We start from the raw sequence: 20,323 nt of genomic DNA on the forward strand, positions 1-20,323 counted from the left end.
TATCATAATGAGAACTTTCTAATAAAGTGGTTGGACTATCGACATTTTCAACCATTCTAGCCTCTCGAACAGGAAGAGATGTTGAAGTCGCAAGTCTTTCATCTGGACTTGAAAATTCCACATATAACTCAAGAAACGACGATCCACTGTCAAGATGCGTCTGCACCATCACCTCCAAGCCCCAAGCACCTTTGATATCAAATGAGTCATATCTCACGGAATCAACCAAAACATAAAATCGATACTTAATAGATGAAACTTTTATTGTCATAGATCCAAAGATTTTTTGCCTAATTCTTTTACGAAGTTCTGTCAACTCTATGCTCTGATTAAAAGCCAATTGTGTTGTGTTCTCTAATAAAAAAATCACGCCATTCTCGGTGTCATGGACCTCACCTTCGTAATAAATAATAGTACTAATTCGTCCACTCATTTTCAACCAAATTATCTGTTGAGAGAAATTCGAAACACAAAATATTAACACGAAAAATCAAAACATTATGCAATAAATATAATACTCTATATAAATATTAACACGAAAACCAACTTATACCTTCCCTACAAACTTCTATTTTTCTGAACTTCTTCAATTTCTATTGCTCCAACTTATGCCACCAGAGGCTAAAATATGGGTCATTTATAGCCTAAGAGATAGCATCCTACTTCTTTCTTTAAAATGCCCCGGATAGTGGGGGTTGAAATTTGTAGAGGAACTCCAAGTAGGATGCACTAAAAGAAGTAGTACTGAAAAGGGCGTCCAGTTGGAAGCGTTTTTAGTACTTTTGCTGACAATGCATCCTGCTTGGAGCATTTTTCCTCTACAAACCTCAACCTCCACTATTCAGGGCATTTTTTACAAACCCAATCCCGAGAGTCCCGAGATACTTTTTTTAGAACTATCTCCTAAAATTTATTTTTTCAAAAGCAGCAGTACTAAAAAAAGAGTTCAGCTAGAATCGTTTTCAGTACTTTTGCTGACTATACATTCTACTTAGAGCGTTTTTATCTAAAAAACTCAACCCCTCTTGTCAAAATTATTTCTCCAGAACCCATCCCCTCAAAATTATTTTTTCAGAACCCATCTTGTACAAACTATTTTTTTTCAAAATCCCTAAACCCATAATTAATAAACACTTAAAAATAAATAAAATCCTAAACCTAAACACTTAAAAATTTTAAAAAAAATTAAATCCTAACCCTAATTTCATAAAACCTAATTAATAATTAGGGCACTAGGAGAAAAACACGGACAAAAGTGTACCTACGTGGAAACGCTTTACTAAAGTACACTGATGTAGGCGTGTTTTACATGTTAGCAGGGAAAAGAGTATTGAACTAGACACATTTTTTTGCGTTTCTCCTAAAAACGATTCTAGATCAACGCATTTTAGGAAAATCGGATCTTATGAAGAAAAATAACCTATTTCCGTAATTTTTTTTTTAGATATGAGCCTTTTCTGGTCATTTAATCAACAAAACTGTTGAAGTATTAGAGAAAAAAATTACTATGTCATCTGCTTGGTGCATTAAATCTTCACTCTTGATATGGGCAAATCCTATAGAAATTGCTACATCATCGAATTCGACAGGTATTAAAATCAGAGCAATTTCAGAAGGAACATCATTGCCTTGACCACCTCCTCTACTTTTGCCACGAGCTGGACCTTCACTTCAACCTAGTCTATGTTGCTCGTCTTAAATAGCTTCATTGAAGCCTTCACATCTGCCATAATGAAGTTGTAGATTTCCCTCTCCTACGGTTTAACCTCGCGCTTTCATGTTCTTCCTCTAAAGATGTTAATTGTACGTTGAATTTGATTTATAGGACCCTGTACCGGAAGATACAAATATGGTTTGTTGTTGGTCTTAAACCATTTCACATAAATAAAGAAGGTTGCAAAATTACCAACCTCAAACAACGCAGATTTATGTTAAGTGAGGAACCATTTTGTTGTTAGGCAAATTTATTCCCACTAAATAATACTCCAATATTGCTGCATCATAAATGACACGCCCTTCTAAATCTTAAGGAAAGACAACCATGACTATATGATTAGGATGTAGATGATGAATATTTTTTTTTCTATGAAAAAATGAAAAATTAGAGGAGTTATTTATAAATTTAAAATTTAGGATTATGTTAGGGGAAAGGCAGAATAATTTTTTTTAGGGGACCTTAATTATTTATAGTCTATATATCTATAATTTATAAAAAATTAAATCGAATTTTTATAATTTTATGAGCCAAAATGTAATTTTAACTTTCCTAATTTAAAATTTTAAAAAAAATTTAAAAACCTAAATAATAATTTTAGATTCAGGGAACCTTGATTTAGGTTAAACCTAAATTTGCCCCTAGTTAGGGTTAAACCTTAACTCATCAATTTAAACTTTTAAATTTTCTAAAATTTTTCTAAATTTTTAAAAGAATAAATGTTGATTGCAACTTACATATAAAACCAAGGGTGAAGAGAGGTAAAATTATAGTTTGGCATATAAAATTATATTTTAATTTTTATAAAAATAAATAATTTAATTTCTGCCATAAAAAAATTTTGGGTTTGGCCTTGTATAAAACTCTCATGGATTAGAGTTGAAGAAAATACAAAAACCAAAGGGAAAACAATAATTATGCAACTTATAAAATTACAATTAGACAAAGTAAAGAGCAGAATGAGAGGTTGTGATCTATCTTTAAGGCAGACCTGAGTTCTTGATGTACCAATTTATATCCAAACAAAGCTAACTTAATAAAAGCTGACAAACAGCTACACTGTTACAAGCCCAAATCAGGATATTCCCAGAACAACTTTGAAAGTAGAAGATCACCCAACTCTCATTGTTTGGGTATGACCGTGACGTTCTTCAAGTCCCAAATATCATCATCCCAAGCAACATCGTTGAACAATGCACCATAAGCCATGTCAACAAAATCCACATCCCAGAAAGGCGACCAGATGGATGCCCATGACATTTGCTCATCCACGTACGCCCATTCCTCCCACCACACTAAAGTACTCTGCATGCTACATAACGCTACTTCTCCCTCATCGGCATCCAAACCTCTCCTGCTCTTGTTTCGAACTTGATGTTTTCCAGCTGCTTGAGCCATGGCCTCTATATTGCTCCCTTGCCTCTTCATGATTTTCTCGATGAAAAGAGAAATAATGACAATGTTAATGAAGCGGCGAAAAAGAAGATGCTTATAGGGGAAGGAGCAGGAGAAAAAAGATGGCAAGTGTTTGGAACTTGGGACAATGCGGTGATGAGAAAAGGTTGTGGGAATTTGTGTGGTCATTAAATCACGTGCCACTCTCCTGTCTTTTTGTTAAAATGTGAAAGGCAGATATATAGTGACAAAATCAACCTCTTCAAAAATTCCCAATTACTTGGCACCCACCCAACTAATGCCATCAATCTGGACCGCCATTATAAATTTGGCCCGGTTCATTGAATTTATCTGTGGCTCAGATTAAGGGAATAGGCAGGTAAGAAATAAGAACCTACTAAAAATCGTTGTGGAAACTTCTCAGCTTAAACCATCTAATACTTCTATCCAATTTAGCAGTCATTTAAGACTTGGTTGCAATTAGACAGAGCAATTCGTCAAACTTGCAAGACTCGAAAATGAAAGTCACTCTACTCTTCAACCATCTTGGACCTAATTGCAACAAACGGATGACAAGGTCCAAAGACAACCATAAGTTATTCCTTTTTCAAGTAATATGAATATCTAGCCAACGTCCAACAACCTCTTCCAATGTTGGGTACAGTATGGCATGAAAACCATGATACCATACATATTTACTTTCCTAGATAATGTCTATAAAAATCACTACTTCTAATAGAAGAATTGGTGGTATTTGTAAGGGTTATATTTTAATATTTAAAATAAAATTTACAAATAATTAATATTAATATTTTATATTTTATATTTTATATTTTATGTATTAAAATATTAATGAGATATGATAGAATCTCAAGTTGTGATATAGTGGTTAGGTGTTCATGTTTCTTAACAATAGTTTTGGTTCCAAAGTCATAGTTGTAAAAAAAAAATAAAAAAGTTATAGTAAAATTTTATGCTTTTATTGTAATATTAAAGAATTTGAACATTATTTAAATGCTTTTTTTTTATTTTAGAACATTGTATTTAAAATGGATATTTTATTAGTAAAAACCGATTTTTAACAATAATAATAAATATTTAAATTTTACATAAAACTTTTCGAAACTAATTCTTATGAGAACTTTTTCACAATATGTTCAAAAGCATTTTTCTAAAACAATGTTAAATTAGTCGTTAAATCATCAATCTTGACTAAGACAACCAATTAACACCAACTCCTGTGCAGGGTAAAACGTCTCATTTTAAAGACTAATGATTTATTTGGCCCTCCAATTTTATGAAAGAAATCATTTTAACCTTTCATTTAATTTTTCAACTTTTTTAGTCATTAATCTCACTTTCTTTTATCAAATTATCCCAAAATGAATGAAAAAGTTAACATTTTTTAACTTTGTTGATGTTACATATACATGGATTGCTACGTAGATGACATGTTAGCATTTAATTTTTAAAATTTAAATTTTAAAAAAAATTTAAAAAATTATTTTTAAAAATTCAAAATTATTAAAATATTTTAAAAAAATTTAATTTTAAAAGTTAACAAAATTTACAAACATTAATTTTTTTATTCATTTTGAAATTACAAATTAAAATAATAATAAATTAAATAAAAGAATAAAATAATTTTTTTATAAAGCGAGAAAGTAAAAATTTCATTATGCGGATCCTAAAGCCTCAAATACTAAGATTAATGTAAGCCTTAATGTATTACATCCTTTCCATCATAATATTAGTGTAGCCTTAATTTGACATACAAGATCTTTTAGATTTTAAAATTATTTTTATTTAAACTTCATTTATAAAAATATTTTTAGGAGGTAAAATTAGGTTTTATTTTTTATATATATTTTATTTAAATAAATGCTTAATTTTATCTCAAAGAGGTGAATTAGGAGTAAAAACTGAGTTTTTAATCCAACTTAAAAGGCTAAAAAGACGACGTGAATTAGGAATAAAATACTTTTACTTTTTCATTTTTATTTTTATCTTCTCAGTCGGTGGAATCTCCACCTACTTTCTATTCTTACTAGACAATGGTAGTGATCTTGGAGTTATTCGGTTGGTAAGAGTCAATTGTTCTTGCAATTAGTTTACCACTACAAAAGAACTAGAAGTTTGAGGTTATTCTTTAATTTTTGTAATCGACTTATCATCGAGTGAACCAAAATCATGACTAGGCCTAGAGTTTCCAACATATTGGTTAATTTTATTTTTATTTCTAAATTCTATTATTTTCGTATTTTTATTTATATAGATTTATAATTTAATTATGTTATACATTAAACTCTTTTTATTTTCTGCATGGCAATAAAAATCATAGGGATGAAATCTTTTTGTGAGAAACTCGAAATTGATGAGATTAATTTCTATGAGATTGACTCTACTCTTCACTATAAATTTTTATTTTATTTTAGACATAAAATTCTTATTTTTGATCAATTCACTCAGTGATCCAACCCTTTAGTCAATCATATCACAATTTCAACTCCAACATTCATTTTTTATTTTGTGACTTAGGGTGGGTTTGGGGCGGCAGTACAGTGCGTTTAACTTACTTTTTGTCTCATGCTACAATATCGCTACAGTATCTAATCTCACCGCCACCGCTGTTTTTACACTAATCATAGGTAAATACACCGTCCATCCAAACTCACCTTTAGTACTTGATTTTTAACTTCTTGTACAATCAACTTTATATACTTGTACTTATTTCGTTGTTTTATTCATATTATGATTTTTGATGATTTTTAATATTTATATTATAACTTTTGGTGACTTTTCGTTGCTATATTTAAATTATAACAAAAACAATATTTTATGTAACTTTTTTTTACTTCTTTTATTCAAACTATATGTCATGAAAGGTAATAGTTTCCATGAAATTTTTGTAATTATATTTTATTTTAAATTCAAAAAATAAAAGTAACTAAAAAGAGTTAATATATACGATGATATTCAAACTTGACAATTTATACTTATTTAGTACATAATTTTTTTTGGACTTAATTAGTATATAAACTTAGAACGTCAACTAAGTACCTTGTTTAGTCACCTAATCAACACCTATTAAATTTTTAATCTTAATCAATCAGATTACGCTATGTGTATTAAAGAACCAATCATTTTACACCACTTGTATTAAAAAGGTTGTTAATTGTAGTTCATTTGTAACACTTTTTTATGTTTCGACAAAAACATTACGAAAAATCAAAAATTATTTTTTTATAGTTTTTTTTTTGGGTGTAAGGTAAAGTCCTAAAGAAACTTATAACACTAGCATTCTCTTAAGTCAAAATTAAAACTATTCCTTGAGAGATGACCTAAGACTCTATTAACATATCAGACATTACTACTGACTTCATTATATTGCTTTGTCCAGGTAATTGATGCTTTAATAACTTCCATTGAGCTCCATGGAAGTCCTTAAAAGACGAGCAGATTTTTGTTCTTCCATAGCCTTCATAAAATAATTCCGAAGAGCGTGGGACAAGGAATTTCTTGTCCTGCTAACTGGCTGTGAGATCCTAGATTAGTTTGAATCCAGTTGAACAAGCTACCAGAGAAAAACTGGGCCCATCTTGTAGTAGGGACTATTAATTTCCAAATGTCCTCGGCCGCTGAGCAGTCCCTAAGGGTATACAGGATGTCTTCTATCGCATAATGGCATACTGGGCAAGCTTCATTCTGACTAATCCCTCTTTTAACTCGTTCAAAGTTTGTAAGCAGACGTTGTTTATAGACCAGCCATAAAAAAAATTGAACCCGCTGTGGCCCTTGAAATTTCCATATGTTTTTCCAGTTATTGCCTTGTTCATTCCATGTATTCCCTTTTAGTAGATGGTATGCACTCTTTATTGTAAATTTCCCATTGGATGTGGGTTTCCAGCAGATTTTGTCGGGCCTAGCAAGGGGATGGGGAGGAGGGATGTTTATAATCTTCTGAATTATGTCATCTATTAACCAATTCCTTAGGGTACTGATGTCTCAGGTGCCCTCTTCTTTTACCATGTCTTTGACTCGGCATTCCGTGGTAATTCCATTTGCTGATGAAGCGTGTTCTTTAAATGGGCCTAATTCTGGAACCCATTGATCCTCCCAGCATCTGACATTCTCCCCTGTGCCAATGGACCAACGTAGATTTTCTTTTAGCAATGGCCAGACATTTGTAATTCCTCTCTAAACAGCTGAACAATTTCCACATGTGATGCAATCTAGGGCCGTCTCTATCATTCGATATTTCGATATTAAGACTTACACCCACAAGAAATCCCTTTTAGAGATAAGATTAAAACCTAGCTTTAGAAGGAAAGAGGCATTCTAATCTTTCAAATGGCTAACGACCAACCCTCCATACTTGTGTGGTTGGCAGATAGATTTCCAATCAACTAGGGCCAATTTTTGATTTCCTGTACTGGGGCCCATATGAATTGTCTCACCAATCGTTCAATTTCTTCACAAACTCCTTTTGGGATTTGTATGGACTGCATGAAGTAATTTGGGATGGTCAGGAGGACAGATTTAGCCAATGTGAGTCTTCCTGCAATCGATAATTGCTTGACATCCCAGCTCCGTAGTTTTGCTCTAACTTTTTCAACAATAAACTTTAATGTGCCTTTGGTAATCCGGCTATGTAGGAGTGGGATCCCTAAATAGGTACCTAGGTTTTGGACTTTTTGAAAACCCATGAATTGGCTTATTTGGTTACTCGTAATCTCGTCCACCCCTCTTGAGAAAAAAATATTAGTTTTACATGCGTTGATTCGATGGCCTGAATATATGCAGAATCTTTCCAAGATATCTTTTAGTAACATACTATGCTTCTTGTCAGCTTTTGCGAAGATCATTAGGTCATCAGCAAAAAAGAGGTGTAACAAGGCAGGTCCTGACCTAGAGAGTCATATTGGGCTCTATTCTTCTGTATTAAGCAGTTGTTTGAAAACTATGGCCTAACCATTCTATACAAAGCACAAAAAGATAAGGTGATAAGGGACATCCTTGCCTAATTCCTCTTGCTGGTCAAAATTTTTCCGTAAGAACCCCATTCTATAGGATCTGCATGGTGGATGTCGAAATAGCTGACATAATAACTTTCCGTAGAAAGTTTGGAATTCCTACAGCTTGAATAGACTTGTCAATGAAATCCCATCGAACTCTGTCATAAGCTTTCTCTAAATCAATTTTAACTGTCATCTATTTCTTACTTTTTTCTTGCATGGAGTGAATCACTTCCTGGGCGATAATGACATTGTCAGAGATTGTTCTTCCTGCAATGAATCTCGCCTATTCTTGTGAAATGATTTTTTGGAAAACTATCTTAAATCTGTTGGCAATGACTTTCATGACTAGCTTATAAAGGACTGAGCAAAGACTGATGGGTCTGAATTGAGAGATCTCTTCAGGTTGGGCAATTTTTGGGATAAGCACTGTAGACACTCAATTTTGCCCGGGCCCAAAAATAAGTCCAAAAACAAAAATAATAAACCCAAAAAAAACGAAGTCCAAGTTCAGTCCAGAATTACAAATATAATTTGGCCCGATCGGAATGGCCCATTACTTGAAAAGATTTAAGGTCCATCTACAAGCTTGACTCATATGGAAATATAATCTTCAATGATATGCAATCTTAGATATGATATGCAATCTTAGATATGATACAATCTTAGATATGATTGCAATCTTAGATATGATATGCAATCTTAGAAGATATGATTTTGTAATCTTAGAGATTTAAGTTGTAGATACCTTTTAATCTTAACTGTTGATGTAATTGATCTGTACCGTTGGATTTGAGGAGGTTCAACTATAAATAGAGGCCTCTCCCTTCATTGTAAAGACATTGGAGTTTTGGGAAACAATAAAATTTTTTGAGAGCTTTCACTCAAATTTCTCTCCCTCTTACATTCTTATTTTTTACGGTTTGTTCTTATTTTATTCTTTATTCATCTTCGTCCTGTTCTTCTGGTTCATCTTGACTTCTTTTTAACCAACATCCAGGGTCTATACGTCCCTTGGGTAGTGTTTCCTCTTTTGTTATCCCCCTTATCAGTTCCCTGGTTTGTTTTATCAGGTACGTCCCCTTTACCAATTCCTTCCATCCCCATCTCACTTTTAGGGCAAATTTCCTTTGTGTGCCCATAATGCCCGCATTGGAAGCAGACCGTTGGAAGGTGCTCATACTCAATTCGTTGAGTTGCTCCATTGATAAGAACCTGCGAAATTAATGGCTCGTCCAAGTTAACGAACACAACCATTCTTGCGAATCTCCCTCTTACACCATTTTCAGTATTAAAATCTAATTTTGAGACTGTCTCGATCGTGGCCCCAATTTCCCAAAAGACTTGCTATTTATACATGTGCCCAAGAAGACTAGGGAATCGGATCCATGCCATAACTGTTCTAAGATATGGCTGAAGTGGTTTAAAGTCAATAGTCCATGGTTGGACAGTTAAATACTGCCTAAAGACTACCCACGACCCTTGACACAAAACTCTCTCATAATCATCCGGATTCTTGAATTTCGCTAGAAAGTAGCCGTTCTCCACATTCATAAGATTGAAAGGCTGAGAGGGTTTCCATAGTGCAGTTACCTTGTTTTGTAATGCATTATAACCTATATTCCTCCCCAACAGTTTTATAACTATCATGAGTTGCATGTGATTAATGAGGATTTGGGTAATACGATCAGAAAAATTGATCGATGGGACTCCATTGATTATCGAGCGTTCCATATCATCTGTTGATAACTCAAAATCTTCATTTTCTTCTGCTTCTGCCGCATTGGTTAATGTCTCATTCTGGTAGAATCCTAAGCCAATCAGACGATCTTTCCAAGAGAGAGATTTCCTTGTTTCTTTTATTGTTTCCATGTCTACATCTCGACTCTCCTCAGAATCCCGTAGTCGAACCTTCTTTGTTGCTGTAGTCGCTGATACGCATTCATCGTCCCTTTTGTGCTCCGAAGGCTCTTCCATATTTTCCTTTTCAAAATCTAAAACCTTATAGTTTTTTTTTTGACGTTCTTAAAACATTATGGAAAATCGTGGTTTAGTGATTCTCATTGTAAACCTTTAAAACCACTTTCATCTAGTTTCACCACCAACCTAAATCACCCTCAACCAGTAACCACCATCTCTCTAATTATGTATCAGCAGGATTGTTTCCAACATGGACTAGAATTTTGTAAATAGTTAAGTCTATTTTAAATTTATTCATATTATTTTAAAAATTTTAAACATATATTTATATTATTATTAATTTAATGTTTGTATTTATTAAAATTTTATATATACACATCTTATTTGTATATATATTACATTATATCCATTTATTATTTTAAATAATCTCAAATTTAGAAACGTTTGAAAAAAAAGATTAAAAATTAAAATTCATATTTATTTTTTAGTCTCTATTAACAAAATTTAATATTTAAGTATGAAATTTTTCCAATATTTTTTTATGTAATTCCATATAAATTAATATTATATATACCAAACATGTATGTATATATATTCATAAGTTATTTAAGAAAATTGTAACATTTAATATTTAGTAGGGACTAATATCATAATTTTAAAAAGGTTATTACGTAAATTAATTTCAATAATATTTAGAAGAGGCATTAGATTGTCAATATTTAAAGAATTTATGAAGCAAATAAGTAAAAGGAAAACATGTGACCATGTGTCAAATAATTTAATGCTGACTTTAAAAAAATTACAATGTTAATAAGAGTGTTTATTTTCCTTTTTAGCCAAACCTTGTAATATAATATGATTATATATATGGTCTAAAATTAAATACACTTTCATAACTCTTTGTACTATTAATATTTTAATGATCCAACCATCACATCAAGGGCGTATTCAAGGAGCCGCCCTCTCTAAAATAGAAAATTTTTTATTTAAGCCTTCTAAAATTTTTAAATTCTAAATTAATAAAGGTAAAATTGTGCTTTGATCCCCTTAAAAATGATAAAGTTTTGATTTAATTCACCTTGATAATAAAAAGGCCCTCAAACTTAAAAAAGAAGAAGAAGCAATTAACCCCCTTTTTTTTTACACTCAATTGGGTACTTTAAATATTGACTGTTAAAGTTAACTACCCCTAATTTTTTCAGTTAAAGTCACCTTGTATCACAACCATAGCGTAGCATGCAAAAAAAATATAAAAATACAAATAAATAAAAATTATAAAAAATTATAAAATGCATTAAAAAGACCCTTTAACCACTAAATTTAACCGTTGACTGTTAAATTAATGACCCCTTTTTTTCAGTTAAAGCCATTACGTGTCGCAACAAAATGTGGCATAGGGAGAAAAATGATAAAATAAAATAAAAATCAATAAATGTTATAGAAAAATGATAAAATGATTCTTTTGGTATGATAAATTTTTTTAATTTTTTTACAAATTTTATATTTCTTTTCTATATTTTTCTATATTTTATAATTTTTTTTTCTAATTTTTAATAATTTATTAAAATTTAATAATTTTTATAACTTTTATTGAATTTTTTATTATTTTATCCATATATCACGCCGTGGTTGTGACACGTGGTGGCTTTAACTGAAAAGTTTAGGGGCAATTAACTTTAACGGTTAACTATTGAAGTATCCAATTGAGTGGGAAAAAAAAGCAAGGACTTAATTGGTTTTTTTGAAAAAGTTTGAGGCATTTTGGCAGTTCAAGTACTCAATTGAATGAAAAAAAAAGGGCTTAATTGCTTCTTCTTTTTTAAAGTTTGAGGAACTTTTTAATGCATTTTGAAAGTTCGAGTACTTAATTGAATGCAAAAAAAAGTAGGGACTTAATTACTTTTTTTAAAAAAGTTTGAAGGCTTTTAACACTCTTAAGCCTTTAATTTTAATAATAAAATTTATATTTTTAGTAATTTTAATTTATTTTTAATATTTTAAAAAAATAGAATAATTATTAAAAATAATTAAAAATATCAAAATAATATTTTATTTATATTTTAAGGACCAAATTAGTTATTAACACTTTAAATTAACATGCCATCTTATTAACTAGAGGTAATAGATGAGTGACCAAAATATAACAATTTGATAACATTAATTGTTATTACATAAGTAAAAAAAAAGGGTTAAACCCTGTTGAATTGATTTTTACAAAATTAATATTTAACGGTAATAATACGGAATATATTGTAATAATTTGAAATATGAGTTACTTGGATTTATAAAAATAAAGCCACTAAATGCTTAATTAAAAGTTTTTAAAGTTGTTAAATATGACTCCTATTTTCAGTTAAATTTGAGAAATAATCTTTCAGTTAAACTCTGTTTACTTGTTTCAATCAAACACTGATTAGTTTAGATTATTTTATTATTATTTGACTTATGAATTTAGTCTATAAATAGGCTCTTTTACAACCTTAGAAAATATATCCATTAGAGATTAGAACTCATAACACATTTAGAGAATTTTCTATTTACGTTTTGTGGGTTCTTTGTTTTCGGGGTTTAGTTTTTATCTCCATCTTTCGTACTCTTCGTTATTTTGCCATTATAGTAAAATTATCTTTGCCCATAGTTTTTTTATCCTCTTTGGGGGAGTTTTTCACGTTAAATTTGTGTGTTCAATTTTTCAATTTATTTCACTATTTTCTTGTTCGTAGCTTAATCGGGTTGAAATCCTAACAAAAGTAAATTTTGAATTATAATGCATTATTTATGTTTTTCTTTAAACAATGTTGATGCATAATTATTTTGAAATAATACAATTTCTTTTACAGAGTAGAGGGAAGTCCCTCAACAACATATTACATTTTTAAAATAAGCTTATGTTATAAAATAAAATAAAATAAGTAAGGAACAAAAAAAAAATTATGAGAGTAAAAGAGAGCGTATTTTTATTAATCAATTAGAATATTTACAAAGCTTCTCTAAGATCTCTATTTATAGGTATAAGAAATATAAATAAAGTAGATATCTACTTCTAATGACTATTAAAATTTAAAATATATCAAAACTTACATGAATCCAGTCCAAACACACAAACAAGGTAACAAATAAACTAGCCCATGTTTTAGCTATTGTGAGTCTAAAAAGAGAGGAACCAACTTACGTGTATGGAGGAGTCCCCTGCTTCGTTGTGCGGAGAGACAGCGTGAACCAGGCTAAAATGAGGTGTGCAGAGAATTAAAAGGAACAAGGAACTTCAGATTGGAAATTGGGTTTGGTTCCTTAGAAGCTGAAATTGTCTACTTTTTGAAAAGTTTTGATTTAAAAGCACGGTTTCTGCATTAAATGTGGTTGGGTAGGAAAATCTTATCCTTTGTTTTTTTTTCAAATTTACTTTCTTTTTTGCCTATGGATTAGGTGTTAGTCTTATTGTTTTCATAGTAGACCCGCAGGTCTATTGTTGGTCTGTTTTTTGGTTGTACTGTTTTGATCAATTAGTAAAGAAATCCCAACATGTTTGATTTAAAAAAAAATACATCAAAATTTATTTTAATCTTAATGAACATTCACTTAATAAGATATTTATAACAGTTTAAATATTTTTATTATTTAATTTTTTTGTGTATTACAATAATAGAGTAAAGCCCGAACAACAAACGCAACTAATGCGATTCGAACCCAAATTGCACCTGAAGCGATGAATACTCTTAACCTATCATGCTATCGTTTTAAATACTATTTTAAAACAATGTAAAGTAGTACTTGTGTATTAAATTAAGGATTTGGAGATCTGTTTCAAGTTTTGAAGAATGTATAAAATGAGTATTTATTAAAGCATATAGTTTATCCAATTTTATCCTACTAATTTAAACGAAAATTTTGTAATTTAGATAAAGCCACAACTAATAAAATAAGTATTATTATTTTTCAACTAAGAAAACTGGTAAAAATAAAATGAAATTTGGCTACGATTCTTTTTCTGGAACAACGATTATTTCGGCATTTCTATTTTTGGATAAGGTAATATTAAATAACAATAAAGAATTTAAATTAATTAATTCACTTTTATTAGGTTTTGAATCTTACTTCAAGGAATAAACATTGAATTTTTTGGGTGATTTTGTAATTAATTTATTCTCTTTTAATTTTGACTTTTATTTACATTTTGATTTTTTTCAATAATTAATTTTTAGCTATTTTTAAATTAATAGTAAATAAAATAAAATAAAATAAATTGTATTTATTAAGTCACATTTAACACAATTATGTTACTAAAAATATAAAATAAGACACAATTAATAAAAATATTGAATTTATTAGGCCAAGTTATGGACCAATACAAGAAAATATTTTTTTTATATTCGAAACAAATTAATTATATCATATATAAAAAATCGAATCCCCAAACTCCCATAACATAAGGTACTCAAAAATGATTGAAGTAATTGAATAAAAAGATTATTACGACTGTCGAAACCATTTTTTGAAAAACGAGAATCGACTTTTTAAAACGAAAGTTTGGAGTTGCCACCGATCCTTTTTGATGAGGTGTGATCGGGTCACCTTAAAACGTGGTCGTTTTTCAATAAATAGATTTATTTATCAAAACAATGATTTTGGTCTGCGAAAATTGAAAAAAGGGGTTCGGGAGTCGATTACGTGTGAGGAAGGGTTATCACCCTCGTCACGCCCAAATTTGGTACCTAATTGATTATTCAGTGTCTTAATGTCAAAACTTGAAAAATTGACAAGAATACGATCCCTCTTAGTGTTAATGCTTTTTTAAAGTACTTGGATGAATTAAAACGTATGTCAAGGACCGTTTCATCTCAAGGTAAAATGTTATATCTAGTACGTTAGGACACAACACCTCGACCCTCGAGTATGAGCTTGCCTTCTATTTCATTTAAAACTCATGTATTTAAATTTTAAAAAGGATATTTGGATATTTAGATCAAACGGAAAATCGAAACCTAGTACGTTAGGGCACGACTACTCGAATTTCTAAATACGGAATATTGTCTTTATTTTATTTAAACTCATGTATTTTAATTTAAAAGGATAATCGGTTACTTAGATCAAACGAAAAACTGAAACCTAGTACGTTAGGACACGATTTCTCGAATTTCCAAGTATTGAATATTGCCTTTACTTGAAAAATCCAGACAAAAATAATAATAAATAAAATAATATAGAGATAAAAAATGGAATAACAAAGAAAATTCAAATGAAAATTTAATTTAAATTGAGAGTGGGAAAATAAACAAATGTACAATAAAATATTGAATGAAATAGTTTAAAAATAGGACGGATAATAAAAATAACGGTAACAATAATTTTAAAAAATAATGATAATAATATTAAAAAAAGTAAATATAATGATGATAATAGTGTTAATAATAATAATAATAAACAAACGACATATTAATGATAATAGAAAATAATTATAATAATAACGGAAGTAATTTAAATAATAATAATAGAAACAATAGTAATAAAAGTAATAATAAAATAGAAAATAACAATGATACATTAATAATAATAATATAAGTGCTAATAACAATAATAATATAAAAAATAAAATAATACTATATTGATAAAAATAATAATAGTAGGTTAATAATAATAAGGTACAAAAATAATAAAATAATAAAAACACTATTACGTTACTACTACTACTAATAATAAAGAAAACAGTAATAGTATATAGAATAATAATAATAATAATAACAATATTCCCTTCTAAATCCGGCCATCGGTCCGGCCTTACTCCGGTCACCGGACCTCCACGCGTCACCGTCGGAGCCACCGTACACGGCGGTAGGACCTTAAAAAAAAACCCTTTTTTAGACAATTTCAAAATAGGTAAGTTTCTTCCCCTTTATTTTTACTTTCGTATGTAAAAGAAACAAAATAAAATTGAAAGATAAAGTAAAATAAACAAAGAACTTAAAACGTGAATAGACGAAAAAAACACCTCTTTTGCTTTAATTTTTTGATTAATCTCGTGTATTGCTTGTACTGAAAGTCTCTCTTTTCCTTGTATTCGAATCTCCCTCCTTTTTTCTCAAAAAAGAAAAAAAAAACCCATTACAATGGTTTTGAATGGCTTTTATAGCCAAATTTTACAACTTGTTTGCTAACCGATTGCCTTTTTCTTTTTGCAGGCAAGTGGGGTGATGGAGTTAGTGGTTGGTTTAGTGGGGTGTTAATTAGACTGTTAACTTATTTGGTGTTTTGGGCTCCGTTTGTTTGGCCCGAGCAAAATTTTCAAAACGGCGCCATTTTAGTTGTGTTATAAAACCCAAATTTTGCCCAAAAAACCTCATTTTCAGCCCTCTTTCTCAAATAAACTTCAAAAACCTCCCAACCCCTCTCCAATGTCCGGCCTAACTCCGGCCGAGCGCCACTGAGGGCTTCGCCACCGTCGACCGCCGTGAAAGTTGCCGTTTTTTGGCGATAAACAAGGGTAAGCCTCTTCTTCTCCTTTTATTATTATATATCTATATAAAAATGAAAAAGAAACTCAAAAAATGAGAAAGAAAATAAAAAAAGATGAGATCACCTCTTTGCTTCGGAGTTTTCTTTTGTTTTAATTTGCGTGTGTTTTTTGTATTGACTTCGTAATAATAAAAAAATAAGTATTCATGGCTTTTTATAGCCCGAAGATATAACAGTTTCTATTGATCTTTCCACCATTTATCAGGTACGTGGGCAGACACGAATGGCGCGGTGCGTGGGTGAACTGTAGTGGAGGACGTGGGAGTGGAGGCTAAGGCGGCTAGGGTTAGCAAACTTTGTGGGTTTCTGTTTAGGGTTTAGTTGGGCTAAGGTTAGGTATTTGGGCTTGTTTGATTTGGGTAGTTTTGAGTTTGGTTATTTGGGTTTAGAAATTGGGTTGGTAATGGATCTTGGGCCCGGGCGAAATTTAGGTTATACAACGACTATAGCCCTTGATAAATTTATCAAAGATGAAAATAATTTATTTGATATGAATGACCGTTTCATTTTTGTAAGTTGGTCTAACCTATTGTTCTTTTCTTGTGCCTATATTGCTTTAGAGGGTTGGTTTATAAATATAACCTTAACTTCATGGTATACTTATGGATTGATCAGCTCCTATTTGGAAGGTTGCAATTTCTTAACCACCGTAATTTCTACCCTACTAATAGTTTAGTAATAAATTGTTGTTGTTATTATTATTATTTTGACAGAAAAACTGAAAGGATACCATTAATAGATAAAAATTACATGATTGCATGCAATACACCGTCGGTGACTAACCCCTCATAAAGGAAAAGCATAAAATAACTAACTAGATGGCTAAAAAATTGAAACAATCACGTTAACAAATCCAACAGTCATCCAAGAAACCCCAAGAAGACTATGAAAAACAAAGCAAAAAAAGAAGAAAAAAAGAACCCAATTGCGAAAATGAAAAAATTGCAGTCCAAACTCGCTGGCATCCCTCTCCGTTTGCTCTACTGCCATCGTCTATCTCCGATAAATCATTATTGTTAGTGTCCACGATGGAACCTTGTAGAACTTGAAACCGTCGGAGTCCTTGAGACCCACTACCGTCGACCCATTTCATCCTCAAATCAGAAACCTTCTGTGTTCTTCGGCCATTGCTTTTGCTCTTGGAGGCACCTCCTCAATCAAAATCCTCGATGATGCCCATTGTTTTCCTTCCTCCACAATCGTATGCACTGAACGGTTCATTGATCTGCCCTCAAAACGACAGGTAAAACTCTCAAATCTTTGGGCCCTATCTTTTATTTCTTTAATAATCATAGAAATGTTTGATCTGGCCTCCTCTGATGATCGGGTTTTTTTAATAATTGTTAATGACCCCCCTCTACCACCTGTCTTCGGAATACTAACTCTTCAACCACCGTCACCGCTTGTAAGCAAGCCCTCGCCTTAGTCGTGGTTGCATCAGCCACAAAGCTATTCGGGTAAGTACAAGTTGCCAAAATATACTCCTCATTATCCCTAAAGATTATCCCAGACACCGAACTGAGCATGCACCTATTGAAAGCAGCATCAAAATTGCATTTAACTTCATTTAGTCCTGATGGAGTCCATGTATTATCATTCTGACTTATACTTAAAGAAATCACCAACTTTGTGAAGGTACTCTCTGTATAATATGCTTTAATAAACGTAAATAGACCCATTATGCTCTATTTTTCACCTTGATGGTAAACCTTATTTCTGTAATGCCAAACTGCCCAGAACACAATAATTAACCATTTGCATTGCTCCTCTCCTGTACAAACAAACATATTTGCTAACCATGTTTTCCAACTTTGTCCTTGAATGTTGGGGGAGACATCAATCTCCACTCCTTGCAGGACACTTTTGATAAACATGCAGTCCCGGAAGGTGTGGCTCACCGATTCCTCCAATGTAGGCCAAATATTCACCACCTATAATTTCCTCACTTGTAAATTGTCAAATGTAGGGATATAGTTAGTAACGATTTTCCATGTTGTAATTTTAATTTTGCTTGCAACTTGTAACTTACATAATTTATTGCAAAAATTCTGTAATAGCTTAGTTTGTTGTGTAACACCCCAACCTCTATCATTCGTTAGAATAGAGTTACGGAGTATTATTGGAGTTTACAAATCAAACAGACATATATTTTAAACATTTTATATCATCAAAACAAATCATCAAAGTATTATTTTAATCCAAATTATAAACAAACCAAATCAAAATCAATTTGCCTAGTTCACGAGCACTTAAACATAAAATTAAATTTACATTCACCTATCTAGATTTAGTTCAATTCACCATGCCATAATATGGCTTCAACAATTAAACACATATTTATATGTATAAAACCAATCAAAATTAACTTATAACCTCATTTACAATCAAACCACAAAATAACTATTGTTTAGACACCTTAGGTACATGTCGACACAAAGGATAAATATCACCACATTTGAGTTCGGGCTAGTCGTTGGATGTTGAATCCACGATCAAAAGTTAAATACCTAACCTGCGCACGGGAAACAAACTGTACACTGAGTATAAACTTAGTGGTATTTCTATAATTCGAATATTTAAATATAAGAAATTACAAATATACAATTGAAAAATAAATACATATTAATATTTAATTATTATAACAACCATATCATATTTTATTTGTTTCACAAATATCTCAATTCTCATACTTGCTATATAAATAGCTTTTCACAATTTATTTCACATTTCATTATACAATTGCAATATCCATTCCATAGTCATTTCATGAGTATATAACTCATATTCCATATATTTGCAACATATTTTACATTCTTTTTTCAATTCACTATTTCACTTCCATTTCTCATACTATACCATTTCAATATCAATTATAAAACTTTATTATTCATTTACCCCTATTAACACGACTCGGACTCGGACGGATACACGGATCCAACCAAAACACACCAGTTTGACACCTAGTGCCTCATCGGATAATTCGAAGTAATAAATTGACACACAGTGTCTCATCTACTCGAAGTCGAAGAAATTCCTAAACTCTTCCAATCTTATGGCATGCCATCTATATCCGACTCAGCTTGATACAGTTAATAGAGTTCCAATTCATTTTTCAAATACAACCAATATTCATTTCAATTCAAATAATCAATATATTCAATATATATCAATTCTATCAATATAAATTCTATAAATTCATCACATACTAAATCAATCTATTTTAGTTGCAAAACACAATAATTCTCACCTCAACACTTACCATATACATTAAATTAAATTATAACAATTAACAACTAAATTTAGATTACAGAAATACAAATCAGAAATTCCAAGCTATTCTTTGTCGACTTTATCTTTCCCCCTTTTAGTCGAGGATTCAGGTATAACGCTAGCTACGAAATTAAAACAATTAAAATTTATCAATACAAAATAATTTAGATTTCATATTGAATATTTCAACTTTTTACTCAACATTTGCCTAATTTCCAATTTAGTCCCTAAACCGAGACTAATTTTATTTCTTCGTAATTAATTCCATATTTTCATTCAATTTCCACTTTAAACTAGATTTAACTCTCTAATTTCACTTAAATCCCTAATTTTCAAAATTTTCACAATTTATTCTACAATTCAATCCTTTTTCATTTCTAACTTGAAAATCTATCAATTTAGTTCTCAATACTCAAATTATTCAACATAGACAACACTTAAAAATTCAATAATTTCTAAAATTTTGACATAGGTCGGGTAGTATTTAATACCAGGATTC

The 20,323-nt window shown here is 30.7% G+C and overlaps 1 protein-coding gene and 1 long non-coding RNA gene across 2 annotated transcripts; one reads left to right on the forward strand and one right to left on the reverse strand.

Annotated features, from left to right (window-relative positions):
• Positions 1-2,600: 2,600 nt before the first annotated feature.
• LOC107925369 (uncharacterized) lies at positions 2,601-13,387 on the reverse strand. Its single transcript, XM_016856030.2, has 2 exons — positions 13,217-13,387; positions 2,601-3,460 (listed from the first exon to the last, which is right to left on the reverse strand). Exon 2 carries the CDS (start codon positions 3,296-3,298, stop codon positions 2,837-2,839), a length of 462 nt encoding a protein of 153 aa, XP_016711519.1. The 5' UTR covers positions 3,299-3,460; positions 13,217-13,387; the 3' UTR covers positions 2,601-2,836.
• A 3,016-nt stretch (positions 13,388-16,403) lies between these two features.
• Positions 16,404-17,069, forward strand: LOC121229371 (uncharacterized). The gene is made up of 2 exons (XR_005927102.1): positions 16,404-16,522; positions 16,760-17,069. It is a non-coding gene; the product is annotated as an uncharacterized lncRNA (long non-coding RNA).
• The last annotated feature ends 3,254 nt before the right edge of the window (positions 17,070-20,323 follow it).

The sequence above is a fragment of the Gossypium hirsutum genome, chromosome A01 (assembly GCF_007990345.1).
Source record: "Gossypium hirsutum isolate 1008001.06 chromosome A01, Gossypium_hirsutum_v2.1, whole genome shotgun sequence".
NCBI lineage: Eukaryota > Viridiplantae > Streptophyta > Magnoliopsida > Malvales > Malvaceae > Gossypium > Gossypium hirsutum.

Excerpts from the sequence above, each read along its gene's own strand:
- LOC107925369 (XM_016856030.2), bottom strand. The coding sequence starts at position 3,298 with ATGACCACACAAATTCCCACAACCTTTTCTCATCACCGCATTGTCCCA.